The following is an 18,375-nucleotide window of genomic DNA, read 5'->3' as shown; positions in this document are numbered from 1 at the left end:
TTAACAAATCTACTGAAACTACATATGTCAAAAAAATTTTCTATATGCACTTAGGTGGAAAGAAATAAGTAAGCTTAATTATATTCTCTTTTGCTTTTCCTGAATTGGGGTTTCTGTCTCCAATTGTATTAGTCCATTCTCACATTGATGTGAAGAACTACCTGCAACTGGGTAATTTATAAAGAAGAGAGGTTTAATTGACTCATAATTCCACAGGCTATACAGGAGGGATGGCTGCGGAGGCCTTAGGAAACTTAAGATCATGGCAGAAGAGTGAAGGGGAAGCAAGCATGTCTTCACATGGCAGCAGGAGAGAGAAAGAGAGTGAGGTGGGAGGTGCTACATACTTTCAAACGACCAGATCTTGCGAGAACTCTATCATGGAACAGCACTAGGGAGATGGTGCTAAGCCACTGGAAATCACCCCATGATCCAATAACCTTCTACCAGCTCCCACATCTAATATTGAGGATTAAATTCAACATGAGATTTGGGCGAGGACACAGAGCCATGTCATATCAACCGTGATGGTATTTTTCAAATGAAAAAAAAAAAAGTCTTGAACTCTAGAGGGTAAATTGCTGATGCTTAATCTTTTCATATTTTGTGTTAGTATATTTGTATAATTAGTATTAGTATAATAGAAAGTATATTAATTAGTATTAGTATAATAGGAAGACAGAAATAATGGCATAATACAGTAATAATGCCAATACTGTTATTACATGTTACTCTTTAAAGGTAACATGTAATAATAGTATTGGCAGTATTAATATTGTAATAGTATTGTAAGCCTGATTAACAGCCAAGAAAAAAACCAAGGCTCAGAGAGATTCAGAGACTTGTTCAATTAGCAAGTGGTGAACTGGACTGGAAGCCAGCATCTCTGTCGCTTCACTTCACTCTGTGCTCTTTCCCAGCACTTTACAGCTTCTAATGACTGTGCAGTGCTATGGTAAGGACTGTCTGGGGTCACAGTTAATATTTATTAGGCAATGAAATTATAAATGGTATTATAATATTCAGGATGCAGACAGTCTGAATGTGCAAATCTAGAGACTTCTTAAAATTTGTCTAACTCATATCCTAAATTAAAATATGTAATTAATGATTTAAATGATTTAAATGACACCCATTCAAATTGATGCCGTGGCTAAAGCCAGACCACATAGTGGCTATCTTCAGAGACTCTTGAGTTCCAGCACTGGTATTTCCTTGCTTTGTGATCTGGAACATGTCACTATGTCACTTCTGCCTTTCAATGCCTTAATTTCCCCATTTGTAAGTGGAGATAGCAATAGCACCTACCTTCATTGGATAATCTAAAGATTAAGTGAGATAAGGCAAGTAAAATTCTAACCACAGTTACTGGTATGGTGACAAACTCAATGAATATCATCTAGTATTATTACTGTTGTCACTTTTTGTTATATGATTATTATTATTCAGACTGTATCAAGGTTGGTTTTATGTATCAAGCTATTGATTTATAGGTTCTTTCAGTCAGGCCACCCCCCTGCACCATTGAATCCTCTTTCCTATCCTTCCTTTGTAAAATGAGGTGATTGATCAGGTTGATCTCCAAGAATCCTCCCAATTATAAAATACCCTGCATTATTTTTAGTTGAACTTTAAAACCAAAATTTCTTCAGCTAAACACTCTAGAATCTTAACTGTTGAATTATAATGCATAATATATACCAAAGTTATTTTTTCCAAAGTGGGAATACAGAACAAGGATGTTACTGAAATTGAGAAACGGTCATACATTAAATGCCACTTAATAGTTACTATTTAAGGGAATAAATCAAAATTTCCTGGAAACCAGGTTAGCATAATATAGCACAAGACATCTAGCATAAAATACACAACTGTAGGTTTTCTAAAACTTACAACATCCTCTGAATCAGTGGTTCTCAAAGTGCTGTTGCTAGACTGGCAGCATTAGCATTACCTGGGGTGCTCATTAGAAATACAAATCCCAAGGCCTCACTTCAGACCTGCTGTGTCAGAACCTCTGCAGGCAGGTTCCAGGAGTCTGTGTTGTAGCAAGCCCTTCCAGTGATGTTGCTAAAGATTGACAACCATGGGTTTAAGTAAAAAAATGGAAAAGCAAGGTCTGCTTCTGATAAACATTTACAGAAGCAGCTGAAACTGAAATTAAATCTGGCCTTAGAAGACATCTAAGCTCTGCTAAAGATAATTAAAAGTCAAGTTGCCAATCAATTGACAGAAAGGAGGGTTAAGAAGTCATTCTCAGATATTCCCACTAGAGAAATAAGGTATTAAGAAGGTTAAAGCCAAGTTCAGTGAAGTCATCAGAGACTTATCAGTGCAATGATTCCTCCTTAGCATAGAGAACCAGAGGTTCTCTGTGCTCTCTCCTATGGGAAAGAAATAAGCTATTACTCTTCTCATTAAAAAACAAAACAAAACAAAATTTAATACCCTGATTTATGAAGGTCTACAGTAAATATGGAAGAAAATATTTAATGATCTATGCCCATCTATTTATCTGGCAAGACCTAGATCTTTTTATTAAGTGCTGCAGAAAATCGTTCAATATACTAAAAATAACAAATCTTTAAACCATGTATAAGACCATGAAGAAAAAAAATCAGTGTCGGAACTGCAGGAAAACAAAGTGATTTTATTTGCTTCAATGTCCTCCTTATCATCTACATAACAATTACAGATCCCTTTCTTAAATCCAACATTTCTAATTAACTCCTAGGTACTAAAACTAATAAATCAAAAGAACTATGTATGTCCAATTTGGTCCCATAAGTCTTTTCTCATAGGCTTTATCTCAGTTAATGGTTTTCATTTTTCCAAGGTATCAACCCTTCAACATTCTTCCCCTTTTCCTTCAAGCCCTTTTGCCCTCTACCTATTAACATTTCATATTTGCCAAATCCAACTGATTTGACTTCATAATTTTCTGAGGATTCATTTTCTTTTCATCTTTGTAATTCTGACAGCCTTTATTCATATTCCCACGATAATTTACTTTTCTGTCTTTGGACTGTAGGACTCTTGAGAACAGGAACAATGTCTCCTCCTCAATGCCCAGCACAAGGCCTGGCAGAGCAGGCATCTGGAAATTGTTCCCCAGTGAATGTCCTTAAGCATAGACAAATTCATCTGAAATCTCACAGCCCCCATGATCTGAGGAAGTCTTATGGGATCTTTTTTTCCAGAGAAATAGGTTAATATGTGACAAATTTCTAAGAGTCTATTATTTTGAATACACATTTCTCACATTTCAGAAACTATTAAGTGTTCTAAAAATCAGATTTGGAATTTTAAATTAGAACCTCTTTCTTTATTCATTTTAGGATGTTACATTTATTTTGTCTGGTTGGATTATTGTTTTCTGGCTTTATAATTCAGCTTCAATGACCTCAACAAAATGAATGACAACGTGTCCCAGAGTCTTTGGGGATACCCTGAGTATGAAATTTAGGTGAATTAAAATAAAACACAAATAGCTTTCAATGATCACAATAATAATCTAAGGAATTACTACTTAGGAGAGAAAAAAAGACCTATCAAGAACATATTTGCTACTTACAACAAAATGATTTATGAAAACTGTCATTCCAAAAGATGTTGATCTTCCTTAGGAAATGAATTACCTAAGAAAATCACAAATAAACAGCCAGGCTCTAATGGGATTTGATATAGCCCATTTTGATGCTGCTAAAACTTCTGTTTTCATTGTTTAAGATACCAAGAATTCTGAAGTAGCCTGAAATTGCTCTTTGAAATTTGTGAAGTTCAAACAAAATAATACAATTTTTGTTTATTCTCCGTGCTTTCACTGAAGAGGAATTCTAGAATGTACAAATAGAAAAGGAATTCTTGGCTAGCAGTCTGATACAAGAGAAATCTTCCAGAAACACGTAGCCTGGGAAATTTCAGACTCCTGGCAGACTGCAAACCTGTACTGCCTTTTATTAATAATCAGGATCCAGATCAAATGCCTGTAAAAAGCCAACACCTACTTCTGAGGCTAGAGTTTAGTGCAGAAGTTGAACATCTTCCAACAAACACTCTCATAATAGCAGACATCTTCTCCACACACAAAATTATTCTGGTCAGTACAAATGTCATTGACTAAAGAGACACTGAAATTTATGGCCAGTGTTCTCTAGAAAATAGAACTAAGAAGGTTCTTTAGTAATAAACATGAAAAACATGTTCAATGGCAGTTTTATTCTATAGACTTGCTGCAATCTAGAATGATTTGCATCACAGCCAAAACATCTGTCTAAGGTTGCCTATATGATCATAAATTAAGAGAGAGTACCAGATAATATCATTGCTATTAGAAAATGCAAATATGTTAGAGGTGCAGCTGTGGAAAGAATTTCAGAATCACAAGGAGACTAAAGTAGTAGCACCTAAATCTACACAGATTAAAAACACTCTCACTCATTCTTGTCTGTGTTCTATGCATCCTTAGTGGTGAAAGACTGGGATATAACATGAAATATGTCTTTGGATGTTACCATTACCTGTCTATCCCAATCAAGGCTTGTTCACATTTGAAAGGATACAAGAAACAAGCACATCCTCACAGCAGTAAAAATTTACCAGTATAATGAGAGTAATCCACAAATAACTGTTTATGAAAGAAACAGCAAAACACCCACAAAGCAAAGGCAGAAAAGTATTGTTGCTATGGAGTGGTGTTTTATCAAAGTTTTAGTTCAGATAAGGGAAAGGAGTGAATGGGGATGAAACATATAAAGGGACCATAAAAACAAAGCCTTTTCCCAGCAGACAGGGACACTCCTCTATAAAGTTCTTTTCCCAATCATGGCAAAGATTCTGATAAAAATCCTTTGGGAAAGCAAGAGCTTGCTTGTAAAAGAATGTCACACCTCCTAACAGTCTAACATTTGCAGAGACAGAGATGTGTATATTATCAAATAGGGAAGAATTTGCTAGAGCTGAAATACCGTCCATTTTATAAGATTTTACTTTAAAAGACAGATTTTTGAACCCCTGCACAATCTGCAGTGTCTTTGCAATTAGTCAGTTAGTCTCGATGCAAGGAAGTGACGAGTTCAGTGTGAAAGGAAAAAGGATCAAATAGATAATTCAGACACAAGGCAGTTACAAAGGGAAGAATCCAGACAGACAAAAACAGACTCCTTATTCATTCCTGTCTATGATATCTCTACTTCCTTAGTGATAAAAGACAGATGGATAGAAAAAAAACCCGCATTGTATTTATAATTGTGTGCCATTTTAGTTTATTTTCTGTCGATAACCATAAGGTATAGCTATATTTGCACCATTAGTAAATTTGATATAGTTAAGTCTACAGTCAGAGTTCAGCTATCTCATAGTAACCCTTTTTGTTCAAGTCTCAATTTAAAATAATCTACTAAAGTTTGTTAAAGGATAATATCAAATTGCGATGGTACAATTCACTTTTGTAGTAAGCTGCAGAAGCCCAGAACAGGCAAGCAGGTTAAATAGGAAAATAACAAAACAAATTAACCGTCTGATAGTGTAGAATGTGTGAAAATGAAAGACAAGAGGAAAAGCACCCACACATACATATAAAGTTACAAGCAAGCTATGTTGAGCATCACATAGAAATGTTCCAATTTATGAGAAGTCTACTCAGGTTACTTAATTTTGCTTTAGCTCTGACAATTACTTATGATTGTCCAGGGCAGAAAATACAAGTGGATGTAACTATCATAGCACATGAAGGGTTTACCTAAGAGTAGTTTTCTGCTATAATATAATTTAGATTTTGAATCTTATATTTCTTAAATTTTCAGGGCATTTGAAAATCTAAAAACAAAAACAAACAAAAAACCCTTCTGCAGATAAAATAAATTGCAAGCTGTATTTTTGCAGGTACCTGTTTTTCTCCGCTAGGTTTTTTGTGGTTCAACAGCAGCTCCACAGCTCCAACGACTTCTTTTCTGATAGCATGTAACAGAGCATCTCCAACATAGACATTAAAGCTTAAGAGTAGTTCGATGAGCTCCAAGTTCTCATTTTCAATGGCAATGAGGAGAGCAGTTCTTCCGAGAGGATCAATGCAATTAATATTGATTTTAAAATAAATTTCAGCTTCCTCTAGTGATTTCTTGACACTGGCATAATCTCCCTTTTCCACAGCATTCAAGTAGGCTTTTTCTGATGGTGAGAGTTCGGATTCTGCTCTTACTATCCTTAGTGGAATGCGATCTCTATAGGGAGCATTAACATTTCTTTTGTAATAGAATTGAGCCATGTTTTATGCCATGCTATTTCTTTGTCTCTGAAAGTAGAAACACAAAACACAAAGATTAGTGTTAATATGCTTTTAAAATTGTTAAGCATCATACTTCTTTTCTATCTCACAGTGATATCAATAACAACAATATCATTATTAGTAACTAGTAAGTGTTAAGGTTTTTTTCTTAAACAATAGAAATACTAAATAGCTATGCAATTATGTTGAAACAAATTATTCTTCTAAGATAAACAAGAAGAGGTTAACATTTGGTAAACTATTATAAAAGTTATTCTAAAAGTGAATTTTATCAGAGAATGCATTTAGAGTTTTGGAAATTATTTACGAAGTTTATAATAACTGTATATACTTTTCAGACAATCACTTTGAAAATCAGAGGCCATATTTTTGAGATCTCAAAACTAAACTAAGGATATTCAAATATATCATTCATTGTCAATTTTGCTAATTGTGGAAATGCTATTGAGATTATGTAATGCCATTATATTTGCAAAATATTGTTAATTTGTCTTTTTTTTTTTTTTTTTTTGGTAGAGTCAGAGTTTTGCCATGTTGCCCAGGCTGGTCTTGAACTCCTGGGCTCAAGAGATCCATCTGCCTTGGCCTCCCAAAGTGCCAGAATTAGAGGCATAAGCCACTGTGCCCTGCCCCGTATACTTACTGCTAAAAAGTACTGACATCAAAGTTAATGTAAATTAACAACATTATTGTCAAATACTGAGCCCAATGAACATGATTATATTTTTTTCTCTCCGTGAGTTCATTGACGGGGAAAAACGTGTACTAATAATATTAATCATCAAGATGAGTCTAAGCGATTCAATTTCCAAAAGAATAATTGGAAAGGATTAAATGGAGAGAGAATTTATCATAAAAATGCTATTGTCTTCATTCTACTGCCTTTGTAAAATAACAATAAACCACAACGCAGGAATGTATTTATTATAAAATTTATTCTTTGGAAGTTAGGGTTAAGGACACAGTTGAATATGAGAAAATTAATTCAAATAAATGAAAGCTCATCTTACAATAAATTAACAAAGTTGCTGGAAAGTATGTTGATCTAGTATCATCCTAGTGATAGAGATTCATAGAAAAAAGTATTACATCTTGAGTATGATTTTTTCATTTCTGTTAGTTCCTCATATTATCTAAATTATTTTTCTATGTTATTTAAATTGAACTCACATATTTATTTGCATATGTTTGCTCTGCAAAATTAAAATGAAATTAAAATACTAAGTACTTAAACATGCATATTCTTTTTAATTGATCTTTTTAACCCTAATCATTTTATGAGTAAATTAATTTGACTTGAATAATGTTTTAACCATAGATTAAACTTGAATTACATTAACAAAGATGATTATATTTAATAATATTGTCATTTTGGGAAATTTTACATTATTTATAAATTACCTCAATTTATTAATAATTTTAATTATCAAGGAATTAAGTTTTACCCTTTGACATCCAGATAATTCATCATAATTTCTCAAATATCTAGGTGGAAGAACTAATAAGAGAAACTATTATTTTGTAATTTGTTTCTCTCTGGCATTTTAAACATAACATTTTGTAAAGATACTTTCACAGAACAAGCAAAAAGTGAGTGTTCAATATGTATTGATTTTAGAAGTGCAAATTACTTACTTGAAGCCTGATTGTAACCTCAGTATTTTGGGGATGCTTTAACTCACACTAGTATAATAGGAATAGCATTTATATTATAGAATAACAAGGACAGTTTAATATTCCTCCAATATCACTAAAACTTGAGTAAATCAATATGACTATGATTTTATCTATGTCATTGTAATTATCTGAACCTGAATGCCCCCATTTTTTGCATCAGTGATGCCGTTACAATGTTGGCATTGGAGAAAGGTGGCTGACACTCCCTTCCTTAGCACCTTTTTTCTCAGTCCCAGGTCAGAGTCTGTAACAATGGGTAGGATCAATGCCATGACCTTCACATTGTAATTTTATCAAGACTAACACCTAAATGCTTCGTAATGATAATGACAGGTACTTATAGTCGTTTTCAGCATTACACATACTCTTTATAATCTCACTTCTTAATTATCCATGACTCTTGGAAAAATATGTGAACTTTTATTTTGGAGTTGAATTTAAGTTTTCCTACCAATAATATTTTTAGCTTGAGACCAGTGTTTGAATGTAGCTCACCCAAAATGCTGGTTAAAATGTAAATACACACCACTTACACACATGCATGCACACATCAGTTCCGCATGTGAATTATGATTCAATCACAATTAAGAATCATGCTAGAGAATAAAAAAAAATTTATTTTTATTGAGTTAATTTTATTAATAATGCTACCAAATAAAAAATTAGGTATTTTTTATTTGGTAGCATTATTAATAAAACTAGAACAGCATTTTATTTCTTATTGTCAAAGTACAGAATGTCAGTGACAATAGGGACTAGGGGACAAAACAGAAGCTACTGGAGAACTTAGAGGAAAAGGGAAGAAAAAAATAAATTAAGCTTATTGATATCTATTTCATTTAATCCAGATAACCGCTATAAATGTAAACCACATAAGTTCATTTTAAAAAGAGTGACATTACATAAGAAAGAGAGAGAGATTTTCGTCAACACTATATTTAAGAGATGAAGGGCATATGAGATGTTTGCATTAGGTAATCTATTTCTCTATCCCTAAAGCGATGAAATCAACACTTACCAAAAAACAGGCGAGAAGATAAGAATGAAAGCATTCGTGCCGAGAAAGATATTTTATTAACTTTTATGACCCTTTTCAGTCTCTTCAATTTGAAAAAATATGTAAGAATTTATTTTGGGAAGTCTGTACCTATTTTAAGTACATTTAAAATGTAAATACTTTAAGTAAAATTTAAATATTTACAATTGAATCTTAAAACACAGGGAGAAACACACACTCACACACACACACACACACACACACACACAGAGGAGAGAGAGAGAGAGAGAGAAATGGGCAGACTTAGATGGTTAAAACCTTCGCATAAAGGATTATATAATTTTTCAGCACATAGATTTGTCCTTCTTGATTTCTTGGGACGCAAGGGTACTAACTGGAGGACAAAAGAAATCAAGTTTAACGTTTTAAACTGTGCTATATGAATTCAATAGCAAGTGGCAGGCACTGATAAGGCTGATGGAGTCTCTGAGCTGACACAGTTATCAGCTATGGAATTGCTACTTGATGGAAAGGCTGTTAAAGAACGTGAGACCAAGTATTGCAAATATGTTGACCTATAATGTCAAAATAAAAGATTGTTCCTGGTCCTCCACTTTTAGAATGAATTTTGGAGGGGAAATGGTTTTTCCCCCCATGAGATTGCAGAATTTTAAGAATCCCTTCATTTCAATGCCTCCTGTATAATACCAGAAGTGAAATGACTGATCGGTCAAATTATATTTAGAAGATTTGGAAAAGAGATGAGGAGTTACGGGGGAAAAAAACTCAACTTCTGAGATGTGACTTTTTAAATAAACTAAAATTTATTTCCCCTCAATGTGTTGAGGATTAAAAACAAAAATAGAAGAATGTAGAGAGAGCTACAACTTGACATTGATCCAAAAAGAAATCAAAATTGTCACTAAATCTGAAAACTACAGTTTTCTAAGCAACATAAAGATATACAACAAAAAATGTTAGTTATTTATATGAATCTGAAGGCATAGTGCCTAAAGGACAAGCTTAGTGTATAGTGGAAAGAGCAGTGAATTTGAATTCCAAAGAACACAAAGGAAAGGAATATTTAATATATAGATATCTCCATTCCTTAGTATATATTACTAAAGGGGAAATGAATTTCCCCAAACAACATTTTCTTTTCTTCCCTAGTTGACTGTGCAAAGATACATGTTTACAGGTGTGATCCCATGACACAGTAAGAAACAACTCCTATTTGTTATTAAGATACTACCACACATATGTAAGTTGCATCTGTACTTTGTCTGGAATCTGATATGAAATACTGTTTTCCCAAATAAGTCATTCACACTCCATCCAATTAATATTTTTTCTTGATGTTGTACATATTATCTCAATAATCTTTCACATAATATACTCCATATAAAAGCATAATGCTCTGATTTTTGCTATGACTCTGAATTCCAGACCCTTTCCTAATTTCCTTAGGCAAGAAACAATACATATGTTTCAGTAGCTGCAAGTCTTACATAAAAAGTATTACATGTTGACTGAAATGATTTATGATTTAGTCCGGTCAAAATTTAACAAAAATTTTCTCTTGTTTTGATGTGGTCAAAGCACAATGAACTACTAAATTTCTTTCAGAAGTTTTAGAGACATTTCTATAACCCATGAGATAAGGTTATATTACTAACAACAACAACAAAAGTACTTTACTAAAATATTTTGACATTTTATCCTAGGATTTTGAAGATGAAAATCAAGATTATACTTATTTTCAAAATTCAAGCCCCTTGGATTTAACAAGTGCCACCTAAAAATCTAAACTCTATCTTCGTTTTAATTTCTTTTAAATCTTATTTTCTAATCTTCTTTGTGATGGTATATTCCCATTTTTAAAACACACATATTGAGGGAAATGGTATAGGTGGGCAAAAAATGTTATTTAGCTGGATTTTTACCTCATGGGATTTAGAAAACCTATGTTAAAAAAAATAATATGTAATAGTCAAAGTTTGAAACTCTACCTTGAGAGTTAGAAAATATGCATCAATCCATTACTCTTTTTTCCTCTGAATTCAAAGGAAAAGATGTTATTTCCTCATTCCAGCAGCTAATCTTAATGTCTGAGCTTCCATCCATCCGCATTTCTCTATATTTAACACCACCCTTCACCCTGTTTTATACCTGAAGCCTCTTTCTGCAAACCGTCTTCTCTTCACACCACAAATCTACTTAATTTTTGTTATTTTTAAATTGTAATTATCTTTGGTAATTCTCTCTGTCCTAGCTCAGATTTTCTTGATTTTATAAACTTTAAGCTCATCTTCCATTTACTCATTTATTCTCTCTAACATGGTGCTTATCCTTATCATGAATACATTTTATTTTTCTTAATCATGTCCTTCCAGTTGCCAAATACATTTGGCTCTTTTCAAGCCTTACGAGTTTTCAGTAGCCTCTAGTGACAAGCCTGCTGAAATGAAGCTGGTCCTGCCTTAGGATCTGTGCCACCCTTTCCTAATGCTCCACCTCCTACCTCAACATCACCTCCTCTCAGTAGTTTCCATGGACTCCTTTTCTTCTGTCCAAAGTTGAAATATTGATATGACTCCTTCTTGTGGCTTTTTCCTTCATCTATCTCTCTCCCTATTCTTATCCATCACTTGCTGTTTAAAACATTCCATGAAGACCATACATATATTTTAAAATATCTTATAAAATCTATATTGCCAGACCACACATCTCCCTTAAGATCTGGACTTCTGCTGTCCAAGATGGTAGCCATTAGTCACATGTGCCTATTTAAATATAAATTAACTATAGTTAAATAATATTAACAATCATTTCTATGTCTTACTGGGCAGATTTCAACTACTCAGTAGTATTCCCTCACTACAATGTTGACGTACTTTATATCTTCATCATCTTTTGCACAGGCTACAGCAATCTCTTTCCAAATAATCTTACTAATTTTAGTCTTGCGTACTTCTTGTTTATCCTCCACAATGCCACATACCTAATCTTCCTAAGATGCAAATCTGATCAAATTACTTTCTCACTTACTGTCTCCGAAAGGCTGATAACCATTCACAGGTAAAACACAAACTTACTATGAAATACTGATCCCTCCATGATCTGGCTTCCAAGTCTGTCCCAGGCAAGCTTATTTTATACTGCCCAAAATACAAAACTACTTGGCTACTATAACTCTAAGCCTTTTTACTGCTCTTTACAGTCTGAGTGCCTTTCCTTCCCTTGAGCACTTAGCAACTCCTGTGGGGTTTTAAAACCTTTCTGAAACATCATATCCTCTGTTGATGTTTCTTCCCCTCAAGGCACAGTTATGTGACCCTTTTTATGCAACTTTATAACCCTGTGGATCTCTTAGATTTAGAATTTCTTGCTGGTGTGTATACAAGAGTTGTGACTTAACAACAGTTCTGCATCAGTGTTCAACATTTTTTGGTGAATCAATATATTAATTATTATAGTCAGAGTTATTCCTCTGCCACTTTAGATTAAATAAATAGGGTCAAATTGTCTTGACCACTTGCCTAAAATTGTTCTAGCAATTCCAGTCAATACCTAATAAGCTATCAAACCACCTGTGCAAAATACTTTTTTTAACCTATTTTTCTTTTCTGTGCATCTTTACTACTAAACTTTTGGCGGCTGGAGAAAATACAACTGTAATGTATAAATCAACACGTGGATATCTCATGGCTCAGAAACATGTTTCTCACCTTTACTGTCTAAGATCTTAAGAATAGCTCGAGACTTTAGTAATTTGCTGACATTTACAGGGGAATATAAGCACAGAGGGAAAAAATCAAGACATCTTAGAAAGCAATTTGAGTATCTTAGAATAGAAGAAGTAGAATTAAGGTACCAGTTAACAAGAGACTAAAGCATGCATATTAATCTCTACAAAATTATAAAAAAGGATAGGAGATAAGCTTAGGAATACAAAAATTAAGAAGGAATAATCACAGGTGCTGGTAGAACAACGCTAGAATTAACCAGTGAACTGGTCATGAAACGCTCTGTAAAATATAAAAGTTAATAGAAATAGAGAATAGAAATACAAGGGCCAATATTTATAAAATAGTAGTTGCAGAAAGTGAAAATGAAATAATATAATATAGGGACTACTTTTATTAGTAATGACCAACAACTTTCATAGTTACAAAAAGATACATAAGATATCAGGAAGAATCCATAGCACCACATTGAATATGTAAGAACTCCCTTAGGGACAGAAAATATTCTAAAGGAGGAGGAAAAAGAGCGTATCCCCTATGAGACAGCAGCCTCACAATTTATTAAGAATAGCAATGTCAACAGTAACTAGTTGTTTATTCCCTAAAAATTTTGCCCAGAAAAGATTGTAAACCAATAACCACTATTTACATATAATCAATATTTACATCAATATATTTCTGCTTGTCTGTTTAGCTGAGATTATATTTTGCCCTAAGTAAGTTACTTGTCAAGACTCTCTTCAGAAGTATCTTTCTGCTAAATCCAGCAATCAAACTATTAGGTCACAAAAATTGCCTCATCCTAATCATTTTCCCACCTTGAAAGGTCAACCTGAAACCAACTGAGCACAGGCCAGAAAACTCTATACGCAGCCCCCTTTGGTGACATGGTAAAATTTAGTCAAGGTGACACTCTTCTTTACTGTTATGAGTTCTAATAAACTTAGCTTTGCTTTAGTAGACGTTTGTATGGTTTGCGGAGTTCAATGTGTAAAGAATCAGGTTAACATCATACCTCTTAACAGTAAATTTGGAGGCAATAAAATAAAGAGGTATTGCTTTTGAAAATAGGGAAGAAAAAACAGAAGCTGTAATTTTATATCTTACTAAAATTATTTAAGTGCAGAAAGAATAAAAAAATTAGTCTCATATATATGACCTCAATTTTTTTCCTCAAAGACCATATTTGGACATAGAAGTACACTATGAGGAAAGTATAAAGATAAAACAGGCTGGGTGCAGTGGCTCATGCCAATAATCCCAGCACTTTGGGAGACCAAGGTTGGCAGATCACGAGGTCAGGAGTTTAAGACCAGCCTGGTCAACACAGTGAAACCCTGTCACTACTAAAAAAAATAAAATAATAATAATAATAAAAATTAACCAGGTGTGGTGGAGGGCACCTGTAGTCCTAGCTGCTTGGGAGGCTGAGGTAGGAGAATTGCTTGAACTCCGGAGCAGAGGTTTCAGATGAGATCACACCACTGCACTCCAGCCTGGGAGACACAGTGAGACTCTGTATCAAAAAAAAGAAAATATATGATAAAGCTAAAAAGTTTTCTATTATTTAAATAGTCAAGAGATTTGATGAGATAGGGGAAATTTGCAGGAGGAGAAGTTCTGAAGAACTGCATGAGATCAGATGAACAGGAATAGTCTCTCTGAAACATGAGAAATGATAAAATGTTAGCTACGTGAAAAGGTGCAGAAAAGATTATGATGTTAAAGGAACCAGAAAAACTTTGAGGCAAGAGGAACAGGATGTATTGTAAGGAATGACAGAGGGCCAGTTGGTGGGAAAATGATGACTAACGGAAAAAGTGGAAGAAATGAGTCTGCAGAACTAGACTATAGCCAAAGGATTCAGGACAAAGACTTTGAAATTTATTCTAAGCATAATAGGAAGTTACAGAAGGCTTTATGTAAGAGAATGACTTAATCTGATCTCTGTTTTTAAAGATCACTCTCACTGCTGATTGATTAGGAATTATACAAGAGTGGAAGCTAGGAGCCAATAAACCAGTGAGTTTCATCAAGTGTCTACAAGGAAAGTGGACACATTAACATATTAGCCCCTAAGATTAAGATGCCATAATGACAGACTCTGATGCTAGCCCAATATTCATGGGGATTTAAATGTCACATTTTTTAGCTTTTTTTATTAGTGCTCTGATTTAATATATTTTGAGTAATCTTGCCCTAATCCTTATTTACCCTAGCCCCTATTATTTTACATAATTTGTAGAATTTGAAGTTTTTAAGGAATATATTTAGATGCATATAAAATATGAAAACAAGAGCACATCCATAAATGTTATTACATCAGAAACACTTGTACTTATTTCATCATGTTAAAGGCTCACTACTTGTTTACAACAAAAGCATAATTTGTCATAACAAAAACAATATTAAAAAGAAATGTGTGTCGGGGGGGCAATACATCTTACAAATAAGCATTAATAAGATTAGACAAAGAAAGGCAAAATAATCTGTTACACAAACGACTTATTTAACAGCAAACTATTTTCGGTCTGTCCCACCACAGTCAGATCCTGTGGCCCGTAACTGACCTCTGGTTTCTAAATTTGTGTATGTGTGTGGATGTGGATGTGCAAACAAAAAAAGAAATAAAATGCTTAAATTTGGAAGCAGATATAGAATTTTTGATAAATATATGATCCTTTTATTTAAAAAATTACTTAGACCAATTAGGAGATTATTGCAAATATAAGGAAAGAAACTCTGTGGTTTAAGCATTGCTGTTTTTTTGTTATTGCGGTGGTGGTGGTAGTGGTGTGTGTGTCTGTGTGAGGGAAAAAGCCAGAGACAGAAGTAATTGAACACATACTACAGAGTAGTGTATTAGCAGGGAAGCATGACAAATTAGAGTCAGGAATAGAAAAATAGTAAGTGACGCTGAGACAACTGGTTAGAAGTTTTGAAAATAATTATTTTGTAGCACCATGAGAATAGTTTCTAAGTAGATTTTAAAGTTAAATATTAAAGCATGTAAAATGGTAAGAACATGTAAATAAATATTAGTCTATCCTTTTGATGGAAAAGTTTTCCTAAGTAAAAACAGTTAAGAAATGACTTTGTGCAAGACTCACCATATGCATACATAGCATTTAAAAGTTCTTAGTACTATAACCTAACACATAAAATTAAACCAAAATAACTAGGGAAATTATTCAAAATACATAAGTTTACTCAGTAGAAAAGAAAAAACACTAAGATTCAAAGAATATGATGAACAGTCCCCTCAGAGAAGGGAAATATAAGTAGAAAATATTTGGTAAAACATTCAACTTTGCTGACCTCTCTAAAAGCTGAGAAATCTACCAATAAGATAAAAGTTATTGTGTGCCAAATGTGATCAGATTACAGAAAAAAGAAAACCCAGTACTAGAAATGATGAAGTTAAAGAATTTCTTCATAAATTGCTGGTGGTGGTTAAACTGAAGAAAAATTGGAAGTATGTGGTCATTCTTTTGAAAGGTTCAAGTCATTTACCCTAGGAATATCCTCCTTCCAGGAATCTACTCTAGAGTTGTGTGGTAAAAGGCAGGTAATATATGCGTAAAAGTAAACTTAACTCTGCTGTTCATTGTTGGGAAAAATTAGACTCCAAAGCCAATAATGGACAAGTAGTTCAGTGAAGTTCTGAGTATTTAATTAACAAAAATTTTCAGGTATTAATACATATTGCATTTTACTGTCACAGGAAAATAATCATACTATGATAAGTGGTAGTCATGGTTAAAATTTTAAGAAATGTAGAGATGGGGCCGGGTGTGGTGGCTCACGCCTGTAATCCCAGCACTTTGGGAGGCCGAAGCGGGTGGATCACGAGGTCAAGAGATCGAGACCATCCAGGTCAACATGGTGAAACCCCGTCTCTAATAAAAATACAAAAAAAAATAGCTGGGCATGGTGGTGCATGCCTGTAATCCCAGCTACTCAGGAGGCTGAGGCAGGAGAATTGCCTGAACCCAGGAGACAGAGGTTGCTGTGAGCCAAGATTGCGCTGTTGCACTCCAGTCTGGGTAACAAGAGCAACACTCCATCTCAAAAAAAAAAAAAAAAAAAAAAAAAAAAAAAGAAATGTAGAGATATTGCTTTTCCCTTTAAGATGTTCCTATTTTCAGGTTGCAGGAAAAGCACACAAGGATCGAGCATATTATCATCAATACTAACGTAAGGACATTTAGAAAGATTTATAGACACTCAAAAAGGTTCATAAATAGGTAACATTTGAGCTGGATTTTCAAGGATGGAAAATATATCAGCTAAAGAACAAAAATAGAAGGTCATGTTTGGAAGAGAGAATCAACAAAAGAATAGAACCCTGAAAACTGCACGTACAGTTAATGGAGAAGGTTTGTGTAGAGGGAAGTTCTAGACTTACGTATAAATCAATGAAGATAATTCTATAGCTATGTAAAAAGAATAATAGCAAACAAACTAATTTAAAAAGCTTTGATGAATGCTTAATCTGTATTAGAAACTTGGTTTAAAATACTTTCACTATTTTCTTTAACATTTTATTTTAAAATGATTTCAGACTGACAAAGCTGTTGCAAAAACAGTACAAAGAGTTTCCTTATGCTGTTTAGCTTCTGCTAATGCTAATATCTTACATAAACCTGGTTATTAAAAAAAAAGGAAATTACCTTGGTAAATACTGCTAACTGAACTACAGACTTGATTAGGATTTCACCTTATTTTTGTCTAATATTTCTAATTCTCTTTCAAGATCCATCTGAGGATACCACATTGCATTTAATCATCATGTCTCCTTAATAGTCTCCTATTCTGTGACAGTGTCAGAGTTGTCTCTCATCTTTCATGACCCTAATACTTTTGAGGATTACCGGTCAGATATTTTATAGAATGTCCCTCATTTTTGGTCTGTCTTTGACTTTTCTCATGATTAAACTGAGGTTATAGATTTGGAGTCAGTCCCACAGAAGTGATGTGGCCATTTCAATGTATTACTGGACAATAACAACATAACTTAATACTGGTGACATTAACCTTGATCACTTGGTTAAGATTATATCTGCCAGCTTTGCCATGGTCTTTCATCTAATAGAAGCAAATCAGTAAATCCGGCTCATACTCAAGATGAGAGGAATTAACTTTCACTTACTAGGAGAAATTTATTAAATAGTTTTTAGACATATGTCAGAACCACCAAAATGATGCATAAAAGTTTTGGGAAGATAATGTGGAGGCAATACAAATAGTCCTTTTTCTCCTTACATTTTGCCCACTGATTTCAGTATCCATCAGGGGTCTTGCATGCAGCATTTCTTACTGTGGTATTCTAAGGGTAATTTTTAAATTTCCCTCATTCCTTCTAAAATTATTACTTTGATTTCCCAAGTAAAAAGTAAAAATTGTCCTCTTCTATGTCCATTTATTTATTTATCCAAATCATTTCTTAATGTCTTCATGGACTTATAGATACTTATTTTATTTTTGAGTTATAACATGATACTATTATTATTTCTTTTGTTGCTCAAACTGTCTCAGTTTTGTCCATTGGGAGCCTTTTCTGGTGGGCGCATGTGTTCTTTTGGCATACTCTCATCCTTTTTATTTTTTATTTTCTTAAGCACATATCCACTTTCTGTCACTACAAGAGGCTCCACGCTTATCTTTTA

General features: G+C 33.6%; 1 protein-coding gene and 1 long non-coding RNA gene across 2 annotated transcripts in view; one reads left to right on the top strand and one right to left on the bottom strand.

Annotated features, from left to right (window-relative positions):
- The window catches only part of LOC141581658 (uncharacterized), a 772,188-nt gene that overhangs the window by 654,197 nt on the left and 99,616 nt on the right, over window positions 1-18,375 (top strand). The window lies entirely within an intron of this gene.
- Window positions 1-18,375, bottom strand: part of TRPC4 (transient receptor potential cation channel subfamily C member 4) — a 203,736-nt gene that overhangs the window by 141,201 nt on the left and 44,160 nt on the right. The window contains exon 2 of the mRNA XM_003934403.3: window positions 5,888-6,292. Within this exon, the coding sequence (XP_003934452.1) occupies window positions 5,888-6,265 (378 nt within the window). The 5' untranslated portion in view covers window positions 6,266-6,292. The remainder of the gene's footprint in view (window positions 1-5,887; window positions 6,293-18,375) is intronic.

Source organism: Saimiri boliviensis, chromosome 16 (assembly GCF_048565385.1).
Source record: "Saimiri boliviensis isolate mSaiBol1 chromosome 16, mSaiBol1.pri, whole genome shotgun sequence".
NCBI lineage: Eukaryota > Metazoa > Chordata > Mammalia > Primates > Cebidae > Saimiri > Saimiri boliviensis.
The sequence above is the reverse complement of the archived record's forward strand: the minus strand, read 5'-3'. Positions and strand labels throughout refer to the sequence as shown.